At 36.6% G+C, this 22,594-nt stretch overlaps 2 protein-coding genes across 5 annotated transcripts; one reads left to right on the top strand and one right to left on the bottom strand.

Moving 5' to 3' along the window:
* The first annotated feature begins 13 nt into the window (after window positions 1–13).
* Window positions 14–8,518, top strand: LOC110062372 (transitional endoplasmic reticulum ATPase). The gene is made up of 26 exons (XM_020769246.2): window positions 14–119; window positions 472–574; window positions 693–764; window positions 1,780–1,880; window positions 1,976–2,056; window positions 2,181–2,242; window positions 2,519–2,649; window positions 2,758–2,835; window positions 2,948–3,001; window positions 3,084–3,142; window positions 3,238–3,281; window positions 3,591–3,644; window positions 3,754–3,833; window positions 4,075–4,210; window positions 4,291–4,403; window positions 4,487–4,558; window positions 4,637–4,729; window positions 5,220–5,555; window positions 5,763–5,847; window positions 5,957–6,050; window positions 6,240–6,318; window positions 6,649–6,699; window positions 6,811–6,885; window positions 7,015–7,098; window positions 7,621–7,778; window positions 8,209–8,518. Exons 1-26 carry the CDS (start codon window positions 109–111, stop codon window positions 8,309–8,311), a joined length of 2,409 nt encoding a protein of 802 aa, XP_020624905.1. The 5' UTR covers window positions 14–108; the 3' UTR covers window positions 8,312–8,518.
* Window positions 8,519–9,958: 1,440 nt separating this feature from the next.
* LOC110062374 (CXXC motif containing zinc binding protein-like) lies at window positions 9,959–22,173 on the bottom strand. Of its 4 annotated transcripts, XM_020769248.2 has the most exons (9): window positions 21,580–22,159; window positions 21,216–21,242; window positions 20,996–21,079; window positions 20,100–20,156; window positions 19,159–19,240; window positions 18,204–18,235; window positions 17,617–17,694; window positions 13,028–13,093; window positions 9,959–12,850 (listed from the first exon to the last, which is right to left on the bottom strand). In XM_020769248.2, exons 1-9 carry the CDS (start codon window positions 21,631–21,633, stop codon window positions 12,773–12,775), a joined length of 558 nt encoding a protein of 185 aa, XP_020624907.1. In that variant the 5' UTR covers window positions 21,634–22,159; the 3' UTR covers window positions 9,959–12,772. The 4 variants fall into 4 exon arrangements, with proteins under 4 accessions (XP_020624907.1, XP_020624910.1, XP_020624909.1 ...); XM_020769251.2 differs by lacking the exon at window positions 13,028–13,093 and having other exon boundaries at window positions 21,580–22,173; XM_020769250.2 differs by lacking the exon at window positions 18,204–18,235 and having other exon boundaries at window positions 17,617–17,690; window positions 21,580–22,165.
* Window positions 22,174–22,594: the final 421 nt, after the last annotated feature.

Raw genomic sequence — 22,594 nt, 5'->3', positions numbered from 1 at the left:
ACAAGAAACGTCATCCCTAATGCACGTGCGCAGTCGAGTTGGTAGTTAGTCAGCAGATAAAGTTTTTCTTCACAAGAGATTCATTGTGCATTTCTACTGCAAAAAGTTATGGCACATCAGTAAGTATCAATTTATTGATACATAAATTTTTGTTAGTCTTATTTTGAACGATAATCTTTGATTCGATGTACCGATCTTTGAAGCCCAATCCACTATGAAAGAGTTATACCGCAGATCGAGTTGACATGATTTCACCGGCAGTGAATCTGAAAAAATGTCGAGTCTTCCCTTCCCTGTAAGGCAGCCCAAAAACTGATACATTTCGTTCTCGTTTTGCTTGGTATTTTTGAGGCTGATAAGTTGCCCATCAATTTGAAGTATTTAGATTTATCCTCAACCTTATGATTTTCCGTTTCTAAGCATAAGTTGTAACTGGCATGGTCCACTTCCTGTAACTTTTCTTTGTGACAGAGACGAACTTGCGACGGCTATATTGAAGAACAAGTCACGGCCTAACCGTTTGTTGGTGGAAGAGGCTATTAACGATGATAATTCAGTGGTATCTATGTCTCAGGTTTGTATAAAAAGGAATAAGCCACAGTGGATCATCCTATGTCAGTTCCTTTGTGTTTCCGTGTGTTCTGTTCTACCATTACCCGCTTTTACTTTCAGTTTTGCTTTTTCATCCGCAGGCCAAAATGGAAGAGTTACAACTCTTTCGTGGAGATACAGTTCTGATAAAAGGAAAGAAGAGACGCGACACCGTAAGTTAGATATAAGAATAATGATTCAGCATATTCATGATGAACAGTAGATTGGATTTTGCGACACGTTTTACAGACAATTCTTTGTGAGAAATTTAAATTTGCCAAAACTTCATGATCACAATTCAATTGTAAAATGTATTTGGTTCTTCTTGGGTACAGAGAAAAACCACATTTGCTGATGCTTCCTGTATAATATTTTTCCACTATGACAGACTTTGTTTTTGTGTCGGGGTCTAATTGGCTAAACTGAAAGTGCCTATGAAATGAAATATATTTTTTAACAGATATAAAGGCATTTGAGTGTTGAAATTTTTAAAAAGGTACAATTTTTTAGAAAAGTGTTAAAAAGAAATCCTAGGGTCTCAAATATCCCAAATTGGCCAGAACTAAAGGCAAGACATTTCTGGCAAACTGAGCAAACCTTGTAATGTCATAGGTTTTGCAAGAGGGTTGTTTACCGAAGACCATACAATGAAGAAGCAGGCATTTGAACCCCTAAAAATACTTCCCTCCTTGTTTGATAGTGCTTTCTATCCACCATTACTAATTCCACTCCAACTATTGAAGTATTTGTAAACTGGCATAAGTTGTGCAAACCCTGTGATGTCATTAAATCAGAAAGAGAGCACAAGCATACATGTATGTCTACCATTATGGCCTCTCTGCAAGGTTGAGGGAAAAAGCAAAGGTAGAATGGAAAAAAATAACAGCCAAAACATCATCAATACCACATAACTTTTTTATCCTACTTTTTCATTTGGTTTTGTAGGCACCTAAGCTTTAGCTCTATTTGTTTGCCAGGAAAATACTGGGAACTAATTTTATCCATCATAACTTGTCTTTGCTGTGATAACATTGTGTTGTTTATAGCATTTATATTTGAGAAGCTCTTTATCTATTTTAAATGGAAACTTATGATACACCTTAAGATTTACAGTATGTAACACCTTTCTCAAATCCAGCTACATAAGTTTTATTTGTCCCTAGTAGTAAGCCATCCATATTTTCCTAGGTCTGCATTGTATTGTCTGATGATTCAATTTCTGATGACAAAATACGCATGAACCGTGTTGTGAGGAGGAACCTCCGAGTCAGACTGGGAGATATAGTGAGGTAAAGGACGTGTTATTACATGTATTTCTGTTGAGTATGGTTCAGTGGGTGATATTGTGATATTTTTTTTACACTTTGTTGTATTTTATTTCCAGTGTTCAAGCATGTCCTGATGTCAAATATGGTAAAAGGATTCATGTTCTTCCTGTTGATGACACAGTGGAGGGGTTAACAGGGTTTGTAAAAGCCTAATTACTCACCTTGTATATTGCAGTCTGGTAGGAGTTTCTAATTTTTGTCCCCTAACAGCCTTACTGTCCTTGGTATTTAACCAATAAATTTTCATATTCATTTTTGTAGAAATTTATTTGATGTCTACTTGAAGCCTTATTTCTTGGAGGCTTACAGACCAATAAGGAAAGGTGAGCCCTTCTACTCTGTGTAGATCTACAGTATTATGCGGGGTATAGCTTTTTCCCCTTTTTTGTATTTTAAATTCCATTGAAAACTCTGTTATGTTTCTAAAGTGAGTCACTTTATGACCTTTTGTTATAGTCTTCTCCCAAAAGCTGAAACAACAACAATATCAAAACATAATAACCAAAAAAAATGTTAGTGACCCTATCCTCTTTACTAAACCAGTTATTTGCAAAGCTGAGCAAAATTTATGTTTTACATTCTGATACATGTTGTTTTAGGTGACATGTTCCTTGTACGTGGCGGCATGAGAGCTGTTGAGTTCAAGGTGATAGAAACTGATCCCACACCATACTGCATTGTAGCACCAGACACGGTGATACACTGTGAAGGAGAGCCAGTAAAGAGAGAGGTCAGTTTGTAACCTAGAACCCCCCTTGGGCTATAAGTTGTAGTAAGTCTATGCAACCATCACTGTAAGCATTTGCTGTTTCTGAAGGGTTATATTTCTTTTGTGCAGGAGGAAGAGGAGTCTCTCAATGAGGTTGGTTATGATGACATAGGAGGCTGCAGAAAACAACTGGCTCAGATTAAAGAGGTCTGTGACCATTATTATTTGATTACATGAAAATTATTTTTTGTAATTCCTTGCTACCATACTTTTGGTCTTTGATAACTGTACTTTAGTAACTAAATTTTATTTCCTTCAGATGGTGGAGTTACCACTCAGGCATCCCCAGTTGTTTCGGGCTATTGGTGTTAAGGTAAGTGATAATTGTTTGTTGTGAACATTAGATTTCAAATGCTTTCACTGACTGTACATGGTCCTTTGTGATATTTTTGTAGCCTCCCCGTGGTATTCTTCTGTATGGCCCTCCTGGAACTGGAAAAACCCTTATGGCAAGGTTTGTGTTATGTCATATAAATTGTTTGGGATTATAACACATTCAAAACAATTACTTTATTTTTATATTGTTAACATTATTTATTTCTCTCTCAGAGCTGTTGCCAACGAGACAGGAGCATTTTTCTTTCTTATTAATGGTGAGGTTTTCTTTTTCTAGGTTTTCCATTTGTTGTGTTCCTGAATTTGTATAATTTTAGAATTAAGAGGCTAATTAAACAGTCTTCCTTTTTCTCTCATTGCTTTATTTTTGAATGTGTTTTACGTACTGTATTTATCATAGTACACATTTTGATTAGTACTTGTTGTTCATTCCTGAAGAAATATCCTTAAAGTTGCACTTAAATCTTAGTCTCTCTATTAAAACTAATACACAGAGCTTCAAAAAGGAGCTACTTAGTGAGAGTGATGACATGGTCTGAGAAGGTTCATTTTGTTCTGTTCTTAAGGTCCTGAAATCATGAGCAAACTTGCTGGCGAATCAGAAAGTAATCTTAGAAAAGGTATGTGCTGGAGGTGTTATATTCATGTTTGCTCTCACCTTTTGAAGACATTATTCTTCTTTGCTAGTTGTCTAGGAGTGTAAACCTTCTTTCTCTTTTCTACAATTAGCTTTTGAAGAGGCAGAAAAAAATTCACCAGCAATTATTTTTATTGATGAAATTGATGCAATTGCTCCCAAGAGAGATAAGGTAAGACAACTTTAATTATTAACTTTTCAAATATTTATGGCTTCAGTTGGCCCTTCTTACGACCTTCGCTACCAAACTTGTTAGATTATGATGAAGGAAATACCCATACAGAGCTACTCATGTGAAACTGCTAAATCTCAGTGCTTGCAATTTTCATAGAAAAGAATGTTGCATCAGAATGGAGCCCTGTTACGGTATATTAATATTGAAGTGAAGTCCAATTTATTTATGAACGTTACAGACTCATGGAGAGGTGGAAAGACGAATTGTGTCGCAACTTTTGACTCTGATGGATGGTTTAAAGCAGAGGTCCCATGTCATTGTGATGGCCGCAACCAACAGACCAAACAGTGTTGATCCAGCTTTACGGCGATTCGGTTAGACCTGAACTGTATTTTTTTTTTATTGTATTGAGACCATCAGTGTTTGTTGATGCAAAGTGTACTTTCTCTTTCAGGCCGTTTTGATAGGGAGGTAGACATTGGAATACCAGATGCCACTGGTCGTCTAGAGATCTTGCGTATACACACAAAGAACATGAAACTGTCTGATGATGTTGATCTTGAACAGGTACAAGCTGGTAGTTGGGGCATTTAATCTGGTTAGTTTGCTGCCATTTATCAAATGTATGCTCACAGTTATTTGCATTGTAGATTGCAGCTGAAACACATGGTTATGTTGGTTCAGATGTTGCTTCCCTGTGTTCTGAGGCTGCTCTTCAACAGGTATAGTTGCCCTGATTATTCTTTAAAGTCTTCTGATGAAATGGAAGCATTTACATGTATGTTTGGTTGTGTCACCAGATTCGGGAAAAAATGGATTTGATTGATTTGGAAGATGAACAGATTGATGCAGAAGTCCTGGACTCATTAGCTGTTTCTATGGATAACTTTAGGGTGAGTACTGTGCTTGGTAGAAGACAGGCTGGGTTTCCCAAAGCACAATCCCCTGCCAGTCATAAATATGTTTGTGCAGGTTCACAGCTTTGGAAAAGCAACTTGCAGATCTGTTTTCATTTGGAAAGTCAAGTTAAGTTTTCTTTCCATTGACCATGGACTTGCATATATTGTCAAAAATACACACTGCCATTGGTCATGTTATTTCTCTTCATTATTATTTATATTATCTACATTTGTACTAGAAAACATAGAGGGCACAAGAAGTAGGGAAACTATGACCAAAAGTGTTGAATGCATCTTGGCCTTCAGAACAGTTGATGTATAAAGGCTTTAAAAGGTCTTAGTGACAATTTACTGTACATGTAAGTGTTACTAGGTTGGAAGTGTCCCCAAAGTTATTGCACTGGAATATTGATACCCCTGACCTCTAAATATCCCAATGCCTCAGCATCAACTTAACTATCATTGCTGTAATTTGTTTTGCCAGTATGCTATGGGAGTATCCAATCCCTCAGCTCTGCGTGAGACTGTTGTTGAGGTGCCAACAACCACATGGGATGACATTGGTGGTTTAGAGAATGTTAAACGTGAACTGCAGGAACTGGTGCAGTACCCAGTGGAACATCCTGACAAATTCCTTAAGTTTGGAATGACACCATCCAAAGGCGTACTGTTCTATGGTCCCCCTGGTTGTGGTAAGACTCTTTTGGCTAAAGCCATTGCAAATGAGTGCCAGGCAAACTTTATTTCCATCAAAGGTCCAGAACTTCTTACGATGTGGTTTGGTGAGTCCGAGGCCAATGTGCGAGATGTTTTTGACAAGGTTAGTGCTTCTTTATGATGAGATTGTAATTTGATCAGTGAAGTTGATATCTAGCCCCTGTTATGCCTTGCTGAACTAGATCCAGTGAAATAAATTTTTAGTTTACTCTCTTCATTTATTGAGAGTTAACTATCAACTGAAGATATGGCTAACATGCTACAATTTAAATGGTAAGATACTATATTAGGTTCTAATTTTTTTCCTCAGGCTCGAAGTGCTGCTCCATGTGTGCTGTTCTTTGATGAATTGGATTCCATTGCCAAAGCAAGGGGAGGAAATGTTGGAGATGGAGGTAATCTCTTGAGCCCCAGCTAAATCATGAAACACTTTGATCCAACAATCAAAGCTTCAATAATTTAATATTTCACTACAGTGGTTGAGATTCTCGATTGGGTTTTCAGGTGGAGCAGCTGATCGCGTGATCAACCAAGTACTTACTGAAATGGACGGCATGAATGTGAAGAAGAATGTCTTTATTATTGGAGCAACCAACAGGTTTGTGAATTAATGGTAGGAAGTGATATCTGTCAGGTACAGCCACACAAACTGTCAAGGTATATGGAATTTGGAGTTCAGAGAAAATGTTTGTAGTGTTTTCTCTAATGGTCAAATATTGGATTTGCTGCAGTGTGAAGTATTTGTTTTTTTTTTAAATAAAAGCATTGTCCTTTTTTTATTTCTTAGGCCAGACATCATTGATCCAGCCATATTACGACCAGGTCGTTTGGATCAACTGATATATATTCCTCTTCCTGATGAGCCGGTCAGTTAGCTAATATTCATATGTTATCATGCAACATGTTACAAATAAATCAACCAAGCAAAAGTTTGATAGGATTGGACTTAAGACTAGAAGAAATTTAATAAAAGGTCATTGCTTTGCATACAGGCTGAAAATAAAATTGTAGATTATACTCTTGCACACGTTGGATTTGGAATTGTATGTGCCATATGCCATGGAATTGTGAAATGTGGTTACTTGAGTTTCATTCATGATATTTGGTGGCTAATAGCAATATAATGCAGTTGCATCACTCATGTCAGATTTCATGTGCTCAGGTTGATAATCATTCTAAATTCTGTTTCACTTCAGTCACGTGTCTCCATTCTCAAGGCATGTTTAAGGAAATCTCCCATTTCAAAGGTTTGTAATAATGCTTATATTGAACCAAGTTTGTTCTCACTGCTGTGGATGTTTCCAGGCAATTGCCCAACTTCAGCTCATCTCCTTTCTTACTGTACATTTTTTCAACAGGATGTTGACTTAGATTACGTTGCCAAGGTTACTCATGGTTTCAGTGGTGCAGACTTGACAGAAATTTGTCAGCGGGTAAGATGATCAGTTTTGTTTACAACATTTTAGGGCATATTTGAGATAGAGAATATGTTCAAAGCTTCATTGTCAAGTGCATTTACTGCAAGTGACACTTAATGTTTTGGTTTAATCTTTGTTTTCTAGGCTTGTAAGCTGGCCATCAGAGAGTCAATCGAGAAAGAAATTCTAAAAGATAAAGAGAGAGCTGAGAACCCTGACCTGGATATGGTGAGAGTTTCTTTCTTTACTACAGTTGGAGTTGTGAGTTTAACACTGGATCTAAACTGACCTTCATTGGTATTACTTCTGGTGTTTTTTTTCCTGTGCTATGTTACTTAAAGTCGGACCCTAGTAATTCGAACTCTTTTATCTCTAATTCCCTGTTATTTTGAACTCAAAACCATTTCGCTTTGATTTGTTCTTCAGTCATTTACTATCAGCTCTTTCAAACTCCCACTATTTCAACTATTTTTTGATTCCCCTGAGATAGCGGGGTTCAACTGTACATTCATGGGAAACTTATTGATCTCCTAGAACTCCATATTTCTCTAAAGTGTCTGCAGTACTTTGTCCTAAGAATGATATATTTATATACAATATTGACTGAATGAAGAAATTCATAACCTTGAGAATAAATTATTGTCTTGATGTTCTCGCAGATCCTTAAAAACAACAGTAAAATACTTTTTGCCAATCAGCAAAAAAAAGAACTTTCTAAGGTTTCAATTAACTATTGCGTGCTGTATTTAGGAAGTTGAGGATGAAGATCCTGTTCCAGAGATTAGAAGAGACCACTTTGAGGATGCCATGAGATTTGCTCGCAGATCTGTCAGTGATAATGACATTCGCAAATATGAGATGTTTGCCCAAACCCTTCAGCAGAGCCGTGGATTTGGTGGAAATTTCAGGTCAGTGGTCTTACAGGCCATGTTATCAACACTTGATTTGCTTGTCTTAATTTGATGAGCAACGACCACATCCTAACTGGCCAGAAAATCACTCTAATTTTTTTAGAAACATGGGCTTACACATTGCACTGAAATTGATAATAGTTTAAGGGTTTGCTGAAACCGTGTAGGCTTGACACAGTCTGGATTCTTGAGGTGGTCTTCTTGGTGGCAGTAAACATTGCAAATTGCAGGTTGTAAGGACAACCCAAGAAAAATGCTGGGGAGTGTCCCGCGAAAAGGGCAAGCATTCTGGCATGACATAGGACCATGTACTCTATCATATTTAGTTTAGAGAAAACCAAAGTGTTTGAGTATCAAAAGAACTGAATCTCAGTGTTGATCTGTTATGTACCACTAACTCGTGAACATTTGATATTTATTTCGTCAGGTTTCCAAGTCAGTCAGGTGGATCTCAAGGGGGAGGACAGGGTGGTTCTGGAGCAGACAATTCTAACTTATACGATGATGGAGATGATGATCTGTACAGTTAGGACAAACTGTGTGTTCAGTTCAATTGTTTTGGAAACAAGACTTGACAATATTCGCCTGCATATTAGATTGTCAGTATTTCTCTTAAACACATTATTTGTGGGTAACTTACTGAAAAAGTGATTTGCAATATAATGTAGAGCTTAGCTTCCAAATTTCAAATATGATGTACTAGATGTGATGCATATTTAATAAAAATACAGTCAGAATCTGAGGTGTGGTGATATGTGTGATATGTGTGCATGTGATTTGTGAGGAAGTTAGTCTGCTGGCAGCCGGTTTTTTCCTCTAAGGGACACTTAGATGAGTGTTTAGCTATTGCAAATGCAAAAAGATGGTATGGCTGAGAGGGAATAAGGTGAGACATGCTCATGTCTCGTCCCATTCCCCTTTAGGCTAAAGCGTCTCACCTCATAACCCCTGCTGAATTTCGAGAGGAAAACAGACTGCCAGCAGTCTATAAGAAAGTAAGCCAAATGGTTAGATAGACACTGTAATTCTATTTTTTGGGGGGAGAGTGGGAGGAGTGGCAAGCTCATTCAACCCACCCTTGCAAAAAGTATATAACATGGCATTTACCTAATAATACATATTGCACATTGAACAAAGCCTAAACTTTCTTTTGTCTGTGGGCACTTTGCTTCACTGGCTTGCTCATGGGATGAGTAAGTCAACAGTTGAATAAATTTTATAGTGACCATTGTTTAACAGTCATTTAACATTATTAGATTACAAGCTTGAGATGTCTACAAGGAAATATTTGAGTTAGCAGTCAGTCTCATCAACTATCACCTCATAGAAATCTAGAAAGAATCTAATTTTTTTAGTACAAATCTACTAGCGTTCTATCATGAATGCCATCCTCTGATTGGTTATGCTACTTGCTATTTATCCTGTAATATATAGGAGAATCTTTGTTTACAATATTTGCCTCATTACCATAAGCGATACAGTTTCTGATGGAGCTACAAAGAGATTAATACTGAATATTGAAAGGACACGGCATGATTAACTGTCCCAAGGAATTTGAGCGCAATGTATTGAGTACTTTTTGTCCGATGTGGGTTTAAAAGCTCAAAATTTTACAAAGAATGTATGAGCTCATTAGCGCTTTTGCCACACAAAAATTTTGATGTTTTTGAAAGCCAGTTTCTCCTCGAATATTACACCCAAAGAGCCAAAACTTTCACCACTTACTATGTTTCACAAGCTCTAAGTTTTTCTAGTAAAATCATGTCTAGCATGATGCCTTCTATGGGCAAAGTCGTATGTTAATGAGGAAAAATGTAAACAATGACATCAGCAAAGATTCGCTTATAGTGAGTAGGGTAGCAGTGTGCCCTTGTTTATGAAATGACGGCCTCTTCTTGGCATGTTTGAGATGTCTGTGAAGAGGATTTAGATAAAGTTTTGAATGATTAGTAGATTTGCACCAAAACAGCTAGATTATTCGTTCCTGATTTCTGTGTGATAATTGCACCCTCGTCAACTATCAGTTGATAGACATCAAGAGCAAATAATCTTATTGTTCAGTGGAATTTCAAATAGTGATTTCCAATAATTTGTCTTCATATAAGTAGTGCTAAATTTAGTTTTTTCGTAAAACCATGCACAGGCTAAATTCATTTTAAACTTGGAGAATGAAACTCTTTGGTTCTTTCAACAAATTATTTTAATGTTTCATAGTTGCTTAGCTAAGCCTATTAGATTGCAGTATTTGCAGTAGAATACAAGTCAGCATCTACTAAAAGGATTTTTAACCCTCTTGACAGTCACACAACACCCATTCTGAAAGTAATTTATCTTTATCAGGTTTAATTTCACCTTTTAATGGTGCAAATAAAATTACTGTTACACTGGCAGATTATCCAAATTCTGTCTAGCTTGTCTACAGGTTCCTTAGAGGGAGGTACAAAGGCACAAAAAACTCCTTCCTCCACAGTTCTTGTGGCCTCACTATGGACTTTGTTCACTGTCCTGACACAACATTCTTGCACAAGACTGCTCTCAGTCAACAGTACACAATTTAAATCAGTTTTGCATGGTTACGCAACAAAACTAACAGTAGCTTGTGTTGCTGGTTACCATGTGTGTAATCCATAGCATCACTTCTTGGATTTTGCATTTTTACCCAAGAGTTCAAACTACTTAAACAGCATAATAGGGCAAATTCACTCCTCAAACATCCAAACACTTTATCATGAGTACCTTTTAGTGTGTTTTAAAAGGCCATATTTGGTATTTTCAGTATTGAACTGGAACTACAATGGGCGACAAAAGTAGCTGAGGCACTTAAGGAAACCACGCTTTTCGATACTTAAGCACTTGTTCTATTTTATTTGCATCTAGTGTTAATTCTCTGATACCCCAGCCCCCCCCCCCCCCCCCAATTCAATGTTGTGTAGGCGCTGTGGTCTGTGTAGTCTAAGAAAAAGAAAGTTCAACATTGTTTGGGGGGAAGGTGAATGTGTCCAAGATGCTCGAAAATTGAATTTAACTGCCAAGTGTCTCAACACTTCTGTCGCCCATTGTCTTCAACAGTAAACTTGTTTTTTTCTACAATAACTGGTGTAGTACTCAATTGAAATGTCTGCCATTGCTTTATTCTGGGATTTGGGTTCTTTTCATGGGAAAATTATGGCAAGCTTACTCAGTACAAACTTTAAGGAAGAAAATTGATTAAACTTTTCTGGAAGTTTAATCTTGCGTGACATGCGTGCATGACATCGCCAATTTAGAGTGTGGGTTATCTCCACCTTATTTCTCTCCGAAAAAGGAATGAGATAATAAAGTAATTGTTGAATTACAAACTACCAGTGGTACTCCCAAAGCAGGCTATCTTGGAGTAATTCAAATGACTGCTGTACGAGAAAATCAGTGGATAACTGCAGTCAACCACAGGTAACCACGAATTGACTAAGCAATATTAAGAGTATCCTTTTAACCATCATTTGGTTATCTATGGTGGTTACTCGTGGTTACTGGTGGAAAAAACTGCATTTATCTGCATTAAACAATCGTTATTCCAAGCTGAACTGAAAATGGAAGCACAAACTTTGTACAATAGCAATTAAATTGAAACACTGTTATAAAAGTAACTTTAAGGCTCAGAAGGCATGTTTTTATCAGTTTTAGCGACGACAGTTTACCATGTGTAATGACATCATTTTTATATCACACTTAAGTGTTTGAAGCACTCTGTTCAGCAGACAAAATTACAAAAGATAACTTGTTTTATCACGCTTTTGAACTTTGTGTCATGAGGTCTCAATGTGTTATCAATAGTAAAGTATTAAAAATAGAATAAATTAATTAACTTTTCTATACAAATGGTTTACCAATGGGAAACCTTTGGAAATTCGCCCAGTAAAAGTTGAAAAGCACTTAAACCATCGGTTAATATCAAATTTTATGTGATCAGTACAATGTCATTATTAAAACAATATGCACACCTTACTGTGACGTCATCTTGAGGTCATCTGTGATGGTAAACCATTGTATTGAGGTCAGACAGAGAGATTTTAGCCAAAGAACGGTATAATTTCTGTTTTTTCGCCAAAATATAACAACTGAATAGGGAAAAGCTTGTAGCTATCGTGTCATAGTGGAGGATTGCGTTGAATGAAAGTGATAAAGACACTCTTTGAATGCTTTAAAAGTGAAAAAGTAGCGATAAACACCACCTTGAGGGTTAAATATGGATCAATTTTGAAACGGGATAGACCAGGTTTTGTCTCTGTATCTATATTTTGGTGAGAAAAAAACACTTGTCACTTTTTCTTTAGTCACAAATCACTCTGAACCACGTATTTAGTCGCTTTTGTAAAAATTAACTTGCTAGAGGTTGGATATATAACTGAAATCACCACAATTTACATAAATATACTCCAGACAATGGGAGACAAAAGTAGTTGAGACACTTAGGAAATAACACTTTTCGATATTTAAGCACTTGTTCCATTACATTTGTGTTAAATGTTAATTCTCTGGTTCCCCCAATGTTGTGCAGGTGCTGTGGTCTGTGCAGTCTACGAAATAGAAAGTTCAACATTGTCTGGGGGGGGGGGGGGGGAGGGGTGAAAATGTGTCCAAGACACTTGAAAATCAAGTTTAACTGCCAAGTGTCTCAACACTTGTGTCGCCCATTGTAGCTTGTAATGGAGGCTTATGCCAGGGAATATCATTAAAAAGAGATTATTTTCATTTGTATTTGGAAAGATTCCTCACATTGGCCTCAGTTCCAGGCTACCCGTTAGTTGCAGCCCAATACTGACAATGCAAATATCAGGTTTATTATACACTTGCTAATGATAATTAATTTATTTACTTTTTTAAATTTATAATCTTGTCTAGTACTCTCATGGGAATGACAAACCACTCCAGTCACCTCAGGAGTATTGGTTTGGACAATGTCCTCACAGCTATGATAATAAGTTAGTTTATTCTCAATGACTGGCTAGTCACTACAGCTTTAGAAACTGATGAGTAACCTCATAGATTCCAACAGCCTCTGAAGCTTTCTCATCATAATCAGACCAGTCCTGCAGTAGAAAATGTACATTAAATTAGCTAGGTTGCCTTGGGAACGGTTTTCCTTAACTGGAAACTCTTGAAACAACTAATAGTGTTGAAACAAATGACCAGGGGAAAACTGGAATTGCTTTTGTTCAGGATATTTTGGTCTGTTCTTTTTGATGACTTGGATGCTGATCTATTACCTTCTCTGTTAAATTCACTTCCAAGAACTTTGATCCAGAATCAACACCTTCAGCCACAAATCCACCCTGAGCACAAGACATTGAAAACACACTTAAATGAGATACCTGAGAAATTCTGTGCTGCATTTACACACCAAACAACAAGCCTGAAGAGGCTTATAACCAGGCAGTGCAAGATTAAATTCTTTATGCTTAGAAATTCAACTGCTTTGTCGCTTCAAAAAAGAAAGATTTTCTGTTTCCCAGTGTGATATCAGATTATTTGCATTAGAGTGAAACCTGTATTAAGTGGACCCCATATTAAGCAGACACCCTCTATTCAGCAGATACCACCTTGAGTCCCTAAATTTTCTTCCTACATTTACTGTAAAATAAACCTGCATTCAGCTGACACCTCTGTTAAAGCATACGCGGACACTTCACGGGCATTTTACCTCTAAAAGTTCAGCCTAGACTCGTTTAGCATTGTTCAACAATGTTGTTTTAAAGCTAAGTGATTATTCTAGATTGATGCATTGACTGACTGGACATTGTGCAGAATGAAGCTTCACTCTGTTGTTACTATTTATCAAAATTAGCATTTTCTACTTATTTTAAATTTAGCTTCCATCACTTTGTACTTGGATTAACTGAGGATGACAGAAGTTTCTGTCGAAACGTTTTTTATAAACTCCAACGTTTTGTTGTTTTCTTAAAATTCTTGACTTGTCTGCTACTATCAAGACCCTTTTTAACTTTTATATGAATGTTCAGCGAAACATGACATATACAGCCGACATATACTATTGCATAACGACCGAGTTTGAATACAGGAAGAGTGATAATGACAGTCATTGGCTGTCGACAATCGATGCTGACTACCCCCATCGGGCTTATTATAGCTACCCGACGTACTATGCAAACCACAGAAACTATGGGAACCTCCAAATAAATGTTTCGTACCGAAGGCACTATGGACTGAATTGCATAGCGAGTGAACTGACGTGGAACTTCAACATCTCTTCTTTGATTCTAGGGAGGAATTGAGTTGGCAGGGTTGTTTTCAGTGGATTTATTTGCTTTGAGTGGCAGGCACTCCAGAAATCAGTGTACGGCCTTGTCTTTCATTTAGCAAAGAAATGTTGAGTGGTTTTCCTTATGGTAGAACCCAACATGTAAGAGGCATGCCTTCTAGCATCGTTAGTTTTATATACTATGTTTCCACATGGTTTTTTATGTCATGTGATGTCAGGTAGCACCACTTGCCCCTTTTTAGTGCAAAAGTGAAATGTACCTTTTAGAATTACTCACAGGTAGGCTTTTGTACATTATGCTAGATTTTTACAAGCATTTTAGTGCAACAAAAGCATTAAGCATTATTCGAGAATTTTAGTGGCATTTTCCCGGAAAATTAATATTGTTTTCCACAGAAAATAGAAATAAAAATTATTTTTTATGAGAAAATGAAGACTTAACCTCTTCACTAACGTATCACTGAGAGGGGACATTAACAGAACAACAGATCATTTAGAGAATTATCTTTTGGTGTATTAAAACTATAACATCTGCTGTTGTTACAGTGCATTTACTGAAACCGGGGCCACCCAGGATATGAAAAGCGATCAGATGGCAGAACTGAAACAATAAATTCCAACATTTTCAAATCCGGCCAATCAAATGCCCAGTAAAAAACAATGAAATCTAAACTTGTACGTTGTGATGCTTACACAACTACGGTGTCTGTTAATAAATTGTCAAGCTCAAGCTGTTAGTACTTTCGCATTAAAAAATATTGTGTTACTTTACTTGTTACATTTTACATTTACGAACTTGAAAAACTCACTAGATTGACCGTTTTCCAGCTGTGAAGTACAGCCACACAAAATATCTTTTTTTACGGTTGATAAAAGATTTTGACATTTTTTACAAAGTAAATTCTGCTCCTGCTGTCTGTGCATGTTTCTATTTTCACACACCTTTCGGTTGTCCACCACGTAGTTCTCGAAAAAACCAATGCGTTCACTGTCTCAGGAGCTCCACATTTTGGAGTTTGAGCTCCCTTTCTGGGTTATCAGTCTATTGAAATAACATCTTCATGAAAATTCAAACGACTTTTTTTTTTCCACATTGTACTATCGAAGCCTCAGCCTGTAGAATCACCCTAGCAAAAACAAAAGACAAACGCATAGGAACTTCCCCTGGATGGAAAAATCGAAGATATTGCGAACAAAGAATTCAGTTTTGTAGTACGTTAACTCTTCAATTCTCCTGCTTGAAGTTTGCTTTCAGCTCCTTTCAGTTACATTGAAAATAATCCCTTTCCAATTCGTATATTTTGAACCTGCAAAACTGCTCAGAGATCATTTGAAGGATTTCTTTTAAACAGCCGCGACAATATTCACCCAACACACTCTGTTGGCGATATATATTTATGAGTCACACTCTTACACAGCATGTATTTTCCAACCAACCAACAACCCCATAGAGAGTGTAGCATTATTCTTCTTGAATCTGCAAGCATGTGAAACTACAAACGGTTTGAGCTTGGCAATTTATTATTATTATTATTAAGCATCACAAAGAACAAGTTGAAATTTCATTGTCTTGTACTGAACATTTGATTGGCTGGAATTGAAAATGGGACATTTGATTGGCTGGATCTGAAAATGTTGGAATCTATTGTTTCAGTTCTGCCATCTGATTGGTTTTCACTGTCTGGGTGGCTGCGGTTTCAGTAAATGCACTGTAACTTGTTATACTAAGTATACATTTTTGTTAAGCACTCTGAACTGTTAATTGTGTTGAAACGTTAAAATTATTAACATGTTAAAAAACCTCATGTATGAGCATTAACCCAGCATTTTAGTGACTTTTTTGGGGGGGAAACTGAGCATTTTAGTGGAAAAAATGGAGCGTAAGGCGGAGCAAAAATTAAGTTCATTTTACAGTTCAAATAAACCTCGTTGTTGATGTTGTTTGAGCATTTTAGTGGGGAAATAAAAGCATAACGTACAAAAGCCTACCACTGGTCGGTTCAACAAATATCATCTGCTGTTTTCAAACTGCAATAGTATGTTGGTCAGGGTTTAAATAAAGAAGGGAAATGTATAGCCTCTCCTTAGTGACTTGTTTATTTCTTGCCTTAATTGTGTCTGTAAGAGAGACCAAAAAGTTCCCGCATTACTGGCTTCAATACTCTGCAAATTGTAAATTAGTGACAAAAGAAACCAGGAAAGTGCTCAAATATTGCTGCAGACTCCGTGGCACCCAATGAAGGCACAAATTAATTTAATCAGTCTTTGAGGAGACTTGTTTACCGATGCAGGATAATAGAGAGTTTAAGCATGACGTTTATGGCAGACGGCAAACAGCAAAGATTACCTCTGATTTTTTATCCTTTTCTTCTAATCCCTAAATAAATCACACAAAAATAGAAAAATACCTCCTACTATTCACCGCAAATACAAAAATTTTCACTCTGCTGTACAGACAGCTGAAGACAGAGAGCAAAAGTTTCATTTTTGCCGTTTGTCGTAATGTCATGCTTAGTCTCTCTAATATCGGCCAAGTAGTGCTGTTACCTTCAATACTTCTTGTTGAAACGCTTCTCAGTTGTATCAATTAATATTGTTGTGTATTAAATTTAGTATTATTTTTGAATTGCTTTATTATTAACAAAGGTGGCAACAGAAAAAGAAAGTGGTATTCCGTGACTATCTGATAATTAAATTAGTTCTTGTTCATCAGTGATAAGAAAATATGCATTTTGAGAAAAAACAAAATCATTTCTCTTCCATTTCTTTGTCAGATATTTAACTTTCTTTCATTTATCCCCAAAAACTAGCACATCTTCCGTGTGTTTTCGAGAAAACAAGGGTTTCATGTTACATACCTTTGTGAAGAAAACAAAAGTATCAAGTTACAAAGTTGGCATGAAGAGCTAAATTGTCACGTTTGTTCAACATATTATTGAATTCAAAAAGAACAAAAATCACCATAAAACACCCGAGTAACATTTAAAAGCTGTCGTGACAAACAGTAATTGAACATAATTTTTGGACCTTGAATGAAAACACAACCTTGAAACACACACACTGTTAAAGGGTAAAGCCCTAGCAGACTACCCAGGTAGATACAAACCGGAAGTGAACCGAGCAGGTATGAGTACTTATGGGACTACCGTGCCAGAGCTATCAATTGCACTGTACACTATCTGAGATTGTCTCACTAGTTGACCTTGTTTGTTCAAGGTTTGATTGGTTCACTGGTTTGTTTGCCTTCTTTGAGATTGGCCAAAGTGATTACTTTGGTTTTTGGTTTTTACAACACTCAGTTGAAACCCACACTCAACATAATTAGTTGTGCAATTTGAAGGCTGTCCAAATGAGAGCATAGGCTAAGTAACTGACAAACGAAAAAAAAAAAACTGCGAGTAAATGTGCTGCTGGGCTCCAGGCTGTATGAAGGAAAATACTTAGCTCTTACTCTATCTAATACCAAACAATAAAAAACAGTCTACCACTCAGCAGCCTTCCCCCCACCCCCCCCCCCCCCCCACTACTGAAAGGTCACTGTTATGTCATTGTAATAACTATAAAAAAGCTTCCCACCCTTGGGGAGAAGTCAACTGGTTCCAATCCTCTGCAGTCAAATGCTACCATTGTCTTGAACTTGTTGCTATCATCTGCCTGGCAAAAAATAAAATCAGCGATGCGTTGTCTGACTTCAACTTAGTAATCATTCAGGGCCTGACATGTCAAAAAATTGTGGTACAGTACTAGCTTCATACTGGTAAAACTTGTCAGTCAACATTAAACAAAACTATCCATAGAAATACTTCTAAGCTGAGCATTAATCATAAGAAAACATTACGTACTAAATTACTAGTGGTTTTCAGAATGGCCCTATGCAAAAATAAAACTAATGTAATAGCAATTTAACTTGGAAATATCTTGGTTCCTTATTGAGGGGTAACAGTATTCACTATAGAAAGTCTGTGTGCAGTAATGTTGCAAATTTGTAGTAATTGTTAGTAGTAGGATTTGAAAGTGAGGTCATCCTGCACTGGCTTGCAGTCATCAATTTTGGGCAGACAGCAGTTCTTAATTGATATTGTTACCATGGCTTTGTAGGTATCTTATTACGTTTGAAAACTGAAAAAATGTAAATATTTAACATAGGTAAGTCTTGTATTTACCTTGTATGCAGTAATACTGTCTTTTATTATATCTGTTAATTGCAATAAGAATTTGCACTGTTTACAAGGGCAAAACTTCGAACTTAATTAATAATAACAGCTAGTCCTTACAAATGCATAACACATTGTCAGGAATGTCTCAATGTGTTTTACAACTTTCAATCACAAGGAAATTATAAACATATAATCATAATAAATTCTTTTGGCAGAAGTTTTCTTACAAAGATGAGGTCTTGTTGCACTCTTTTCATACCTCAACAGAGGTTAGGTAAATCGCTCAACAGTTTTACTGTCAGCAAAGAATTACCCTGGCCCATAAGTGGTTAATTTAGTTTTTTTAGTTCAGCACTGGCAAACAGGTTTAGTCCAGCAGTGTATACTGAAATAGACAATCTTGATTTACAAGCTGAAGCTGATCTAACAGTTTTTGGTTACTGGTGCATGTAAGCATTGAAAAAGCATTATTAACTTGTGTTTATTATTACCCTATAAATCATTATTATTAACTTATGTGATTAAATTCAATTGCTGTAACCATTATAATTTGCACATTGAACAGTCAAGTCATTAGACACCACACAAGTGTCACTCCAAGACATATAGAGGTTACTGGTAACCAAGCATGAGGGCATGATGGTCAGATATTGGCAAAGTTCCTTTTTTAATGTTTAAATGTGCAATGAAAGAATGATGTCAATATCCAGCTAGCTTGACCAAACAAACCTGGTCAATAAAGGATTTATTCTATGGAAAAATAATGCTATCTTCTGGCAGGACACAGCAGGTAATCCCAAGCAGTCAAGATGGCGCCATCTTACCCACTCGTGTAGCCAATCATCTTGCCCACTGATGGAGCTAGCCATACCATAACTAAATGTAGAATTTCATCCTCACAAGCAAATTTTTTCATAAATCAAAAACTCAATTATTTCATAATTACGTATGGTTTTCTTACCCATTGAGTTCTCTCGACCACACAATTTACATTTTGATACAAAGCTTGCACTGCCCCTGCTACCTTTTATTGCCTGACTTTCCTGAATTTAGGAAAAATATTAAATATTACTAAAATTATTATCTACATCAACAACAACTCAGTGAGTTCTTTTACATTTTTTGTGCTTTCTTGGGCTTACTGTTCATGTATTTCACAAGACGAAACAAAATTGAATCAGTCAAACTAGCAGAAATATGGAAAATATTAAGTGTCAGAACAGTTCTTATTAGATTATGAGAGTTATAACCTAAAAGAGGAAGAATCCAAGGAAATTCAATGTCTACTGTAAACTCCAAACTATGAGCTCTTTGTAACTGTGAAAACAGATCATTGTCTTTGTTTACAATGGGGATTGCTGAATATCAACTTACAGCAAGCAGTGATGGCAAAAAATTCATTGGATTGTCTGATACGTTGCAGATACTTAAAAATCTAAATTTTGCAAAATGAATACTTCCAATGACATGCATGATAAAGAAAGACAGAAAAGAGAAAGAAGCAAACACTGTCATGGCTTAAAAAGTGCACATTTCACAAAACAAAAGCCTAAGGCTCTTGAAATAAGTGCTGCCATAACCAGAGTTATCAAAAACAGCTGGCTGTCACTGAAAATTGCCATCTACTTCCTAATGTTGACCTGCTTCCCTGCAGGGTATTTTGTCTGATTTTTTGAAAAGAGATGACAAAATCTACCGTCTACTCTAACAATGAATCAGCTGTCTACTTCAAACTTTATGATATCCTGACTATAGCTCAGGTTTTCAAAATGAGAGCCACAGTTTTGTTCTGTGCTCAGTGTTAATTTTAAGAGAGGAGCTTACTCAAGTAAATAAGGTATATCCCTTTTCAGAATTCACTAGTTTGAATTGTTTTAAAAAGGAAATGTACCATGGACATACCGATAGACACATATAAACCCAATCCTTAGTACCTTCTCCACAATTCTGACACTGCAACTAAAGAGAAACAGGAAGCAAGTTAAGATGATTTCCACAGAACATTCGAGCAATAACAGCAAAAATAAAGTTACCAAAAGAACCTCATACATGTAGCATGGTAGTGTTTCGAATAAAGATAAGAAGAACTTATTGTGACCTTCTCAAGCTGACTCATGAGAGAAAACTGTACTTGAAGTTAACCACATTTCGATTTAAAACAGACGTTTCGTGTTAGTTGAAAACACAATAACACACACTTTGAGCATTCTTATGAGGTTTGACATTAATGTTTTTGAGAATGCTTGAGAATTTAATAGTGGGGTCATTCAGAGAAATTAATTAAAGTGTGATGTTTTAAATAGTACTAAAAAAGTTACCATGCTGTGAGTAGGTTTTTAGTACCGATAAATAATTTTTGCAGTTATTGCTTGAACTATGGGTGGAATCAGTCTTAATAACTTTCTTTATATGTTGCTTTCTAATAACTGTGGTATAAATATGACATCAAAACACACACACACACACACACACACACACACACACACACACACACACACTCACACACACAAAAACACAAATGTTATTCCTTAATAATTTTCTACCTTTAGTCATTATTGTCCATGTACCTAATCTAAAGTGAATGGCACCAAGTATGGCCAATAACAGATGCCTTGATTACAAAGGATCCGATTGTACAATGACTTGATGTCATTCATTCAGCTTAAGCTTATATGCATGCCTTCAAATTGTCAACTGTGTTTGATGTTTACACCCCACTAAAAACCTTAATATTGAATATACGATTTCCTCTGTACAAGTCTCGCATTCGAATGTTTCATAAGACTGTAACACTTTACCTTCAAGTACCAACGAAAGTCTTCATCATCAGGCCTTACATTGGTTAAATTTTCCAGACTGGCCTTGAATTGTAAGGCGATACGCTATACACAAATTATGATCTTTGATTAGTAGCGTTCAGGCTATGAAACATCTTAACGGGGATATCATTAGCGCTCATGGGTCTATCTGAGGAAACAGATTAAAATATACAACGCAAAGCCTTGACTTGGTACTCACCACCATCTTACCACGACAATTCTGCGCCTGCAGGGGAAAGTGGTCAGCAAAAAACGTTCATGTTATGCGCAAACCTTATGCGTAAAGTGTTTTCAAGATGGCGTACCACAGATTTCTCGCTCGCACGATCATGGTAGAAAATGGAGTAGCATCGGCTTTGAGATCTTTAAATCGTGTGCTTACACAAGAGAACATCACGAGAGACATCCGTTTGAAACGTTACTACGAGAAACCAACCATAAAAAGGCGACGAGTGAAGTATGAAAGTGCCCTGAGGTTGTACAACTCGGAGATGAAGAGGAAAGTGGACTTTCTAATGGAAAAACAAAGAACAGAAACTCCATGGACTTAATGATCCACTTACACTGAAACAAGTGTCTGCTATGATGACAGTCATTATCCTGCAATGCCATTCCATGCAACAATCAAACTAATCAAGTTATTCCTAGCAGAAAACCATTATGTTTCTTGTTGTTCCTTCACGTTATTCGTTCACGTGCACACTGATGGACAGGTGGGCGGATTACAAACGGAATATCACGTGGCTTCCTTGTTTGAGATGTTGACTTGAGACAACTCTTGGATGATGGATAATGATGTAAATAGACAATGAACGGACATCAGAGGTTCTGTTCTGTATCAAGTTGTAATTATTATTTTTTTATATCAAAAGCATTGGAACTGAATGGGTCAAGGAAATAAAAGCAGACACTAGTTTTAGTTGATACCAACTAGTAAAATTTCTGAAGTTTTAATAAGTGTTATTAAAACAAGTTGTTCAACAATGTTCAATATTGCAGCCATGTTCTTTATTGAAAATAATCCATGCTGTTTCAGTTGGGCTTAATTTCTTTCCATGTCAAGGTTATGTAGCAATATCATCTAATCTATCTATTTTTTTACGATAACTGGAGAAATTTTCGCCTGCTCATTGGCTAATTTTTATTGGCAATAAACGGACAGACACATGAATTTATAATTTATGCGATGCGTGAATGAGCGAGAGCAGACAAATTGAGAATTTGTTATCGTAAAAAAACAAATTGACGTTAGTTTTTAATGAGTCTGTCCTGTTATTGACAATGAATTTCGTCACAACATCGTCAAAGTAGTCTGCGGATCCACACGGCTATTGCCTCGTGGATCCACAGCTACTTTGACAGTGTTATGACGAAATTCATGATCAATAAGAGGACAGACACATAAAAAACAGACGTCAATTTGTTAAATTTATTATAAACGTCGTCGTCGTGCTTACCCGGCCACGGGCAATACCGCGAGCCATGATGTGCTCCGCTTTGCGGCTCTTCGGGCCGCTGGAGTTCCGCATTAACATCAGTAACACTAGAGTCACCATTTATGACCGTTTATGTGGACTG

This window comes from Orbicella faveolata, unplaced genomic scaffold (assembly GCF_042242905.1).
Source record: "Orbicella faveolata isolate gen_17 unplaced genomic scaffold, um_ofav_v1 contig_14, whole genome shotgun sequence".
Classification (NCBI taxonomy): domain Eukaryota; kingdom Metazoa; phylum Cnidaria; class Anthozoa; order Scleractinia; family Merulinidae; genus Orbicella; species Orbicella faveolata.
This window is presented reverse-complemented; position numbering and strand designations above follow the sequence as displayed.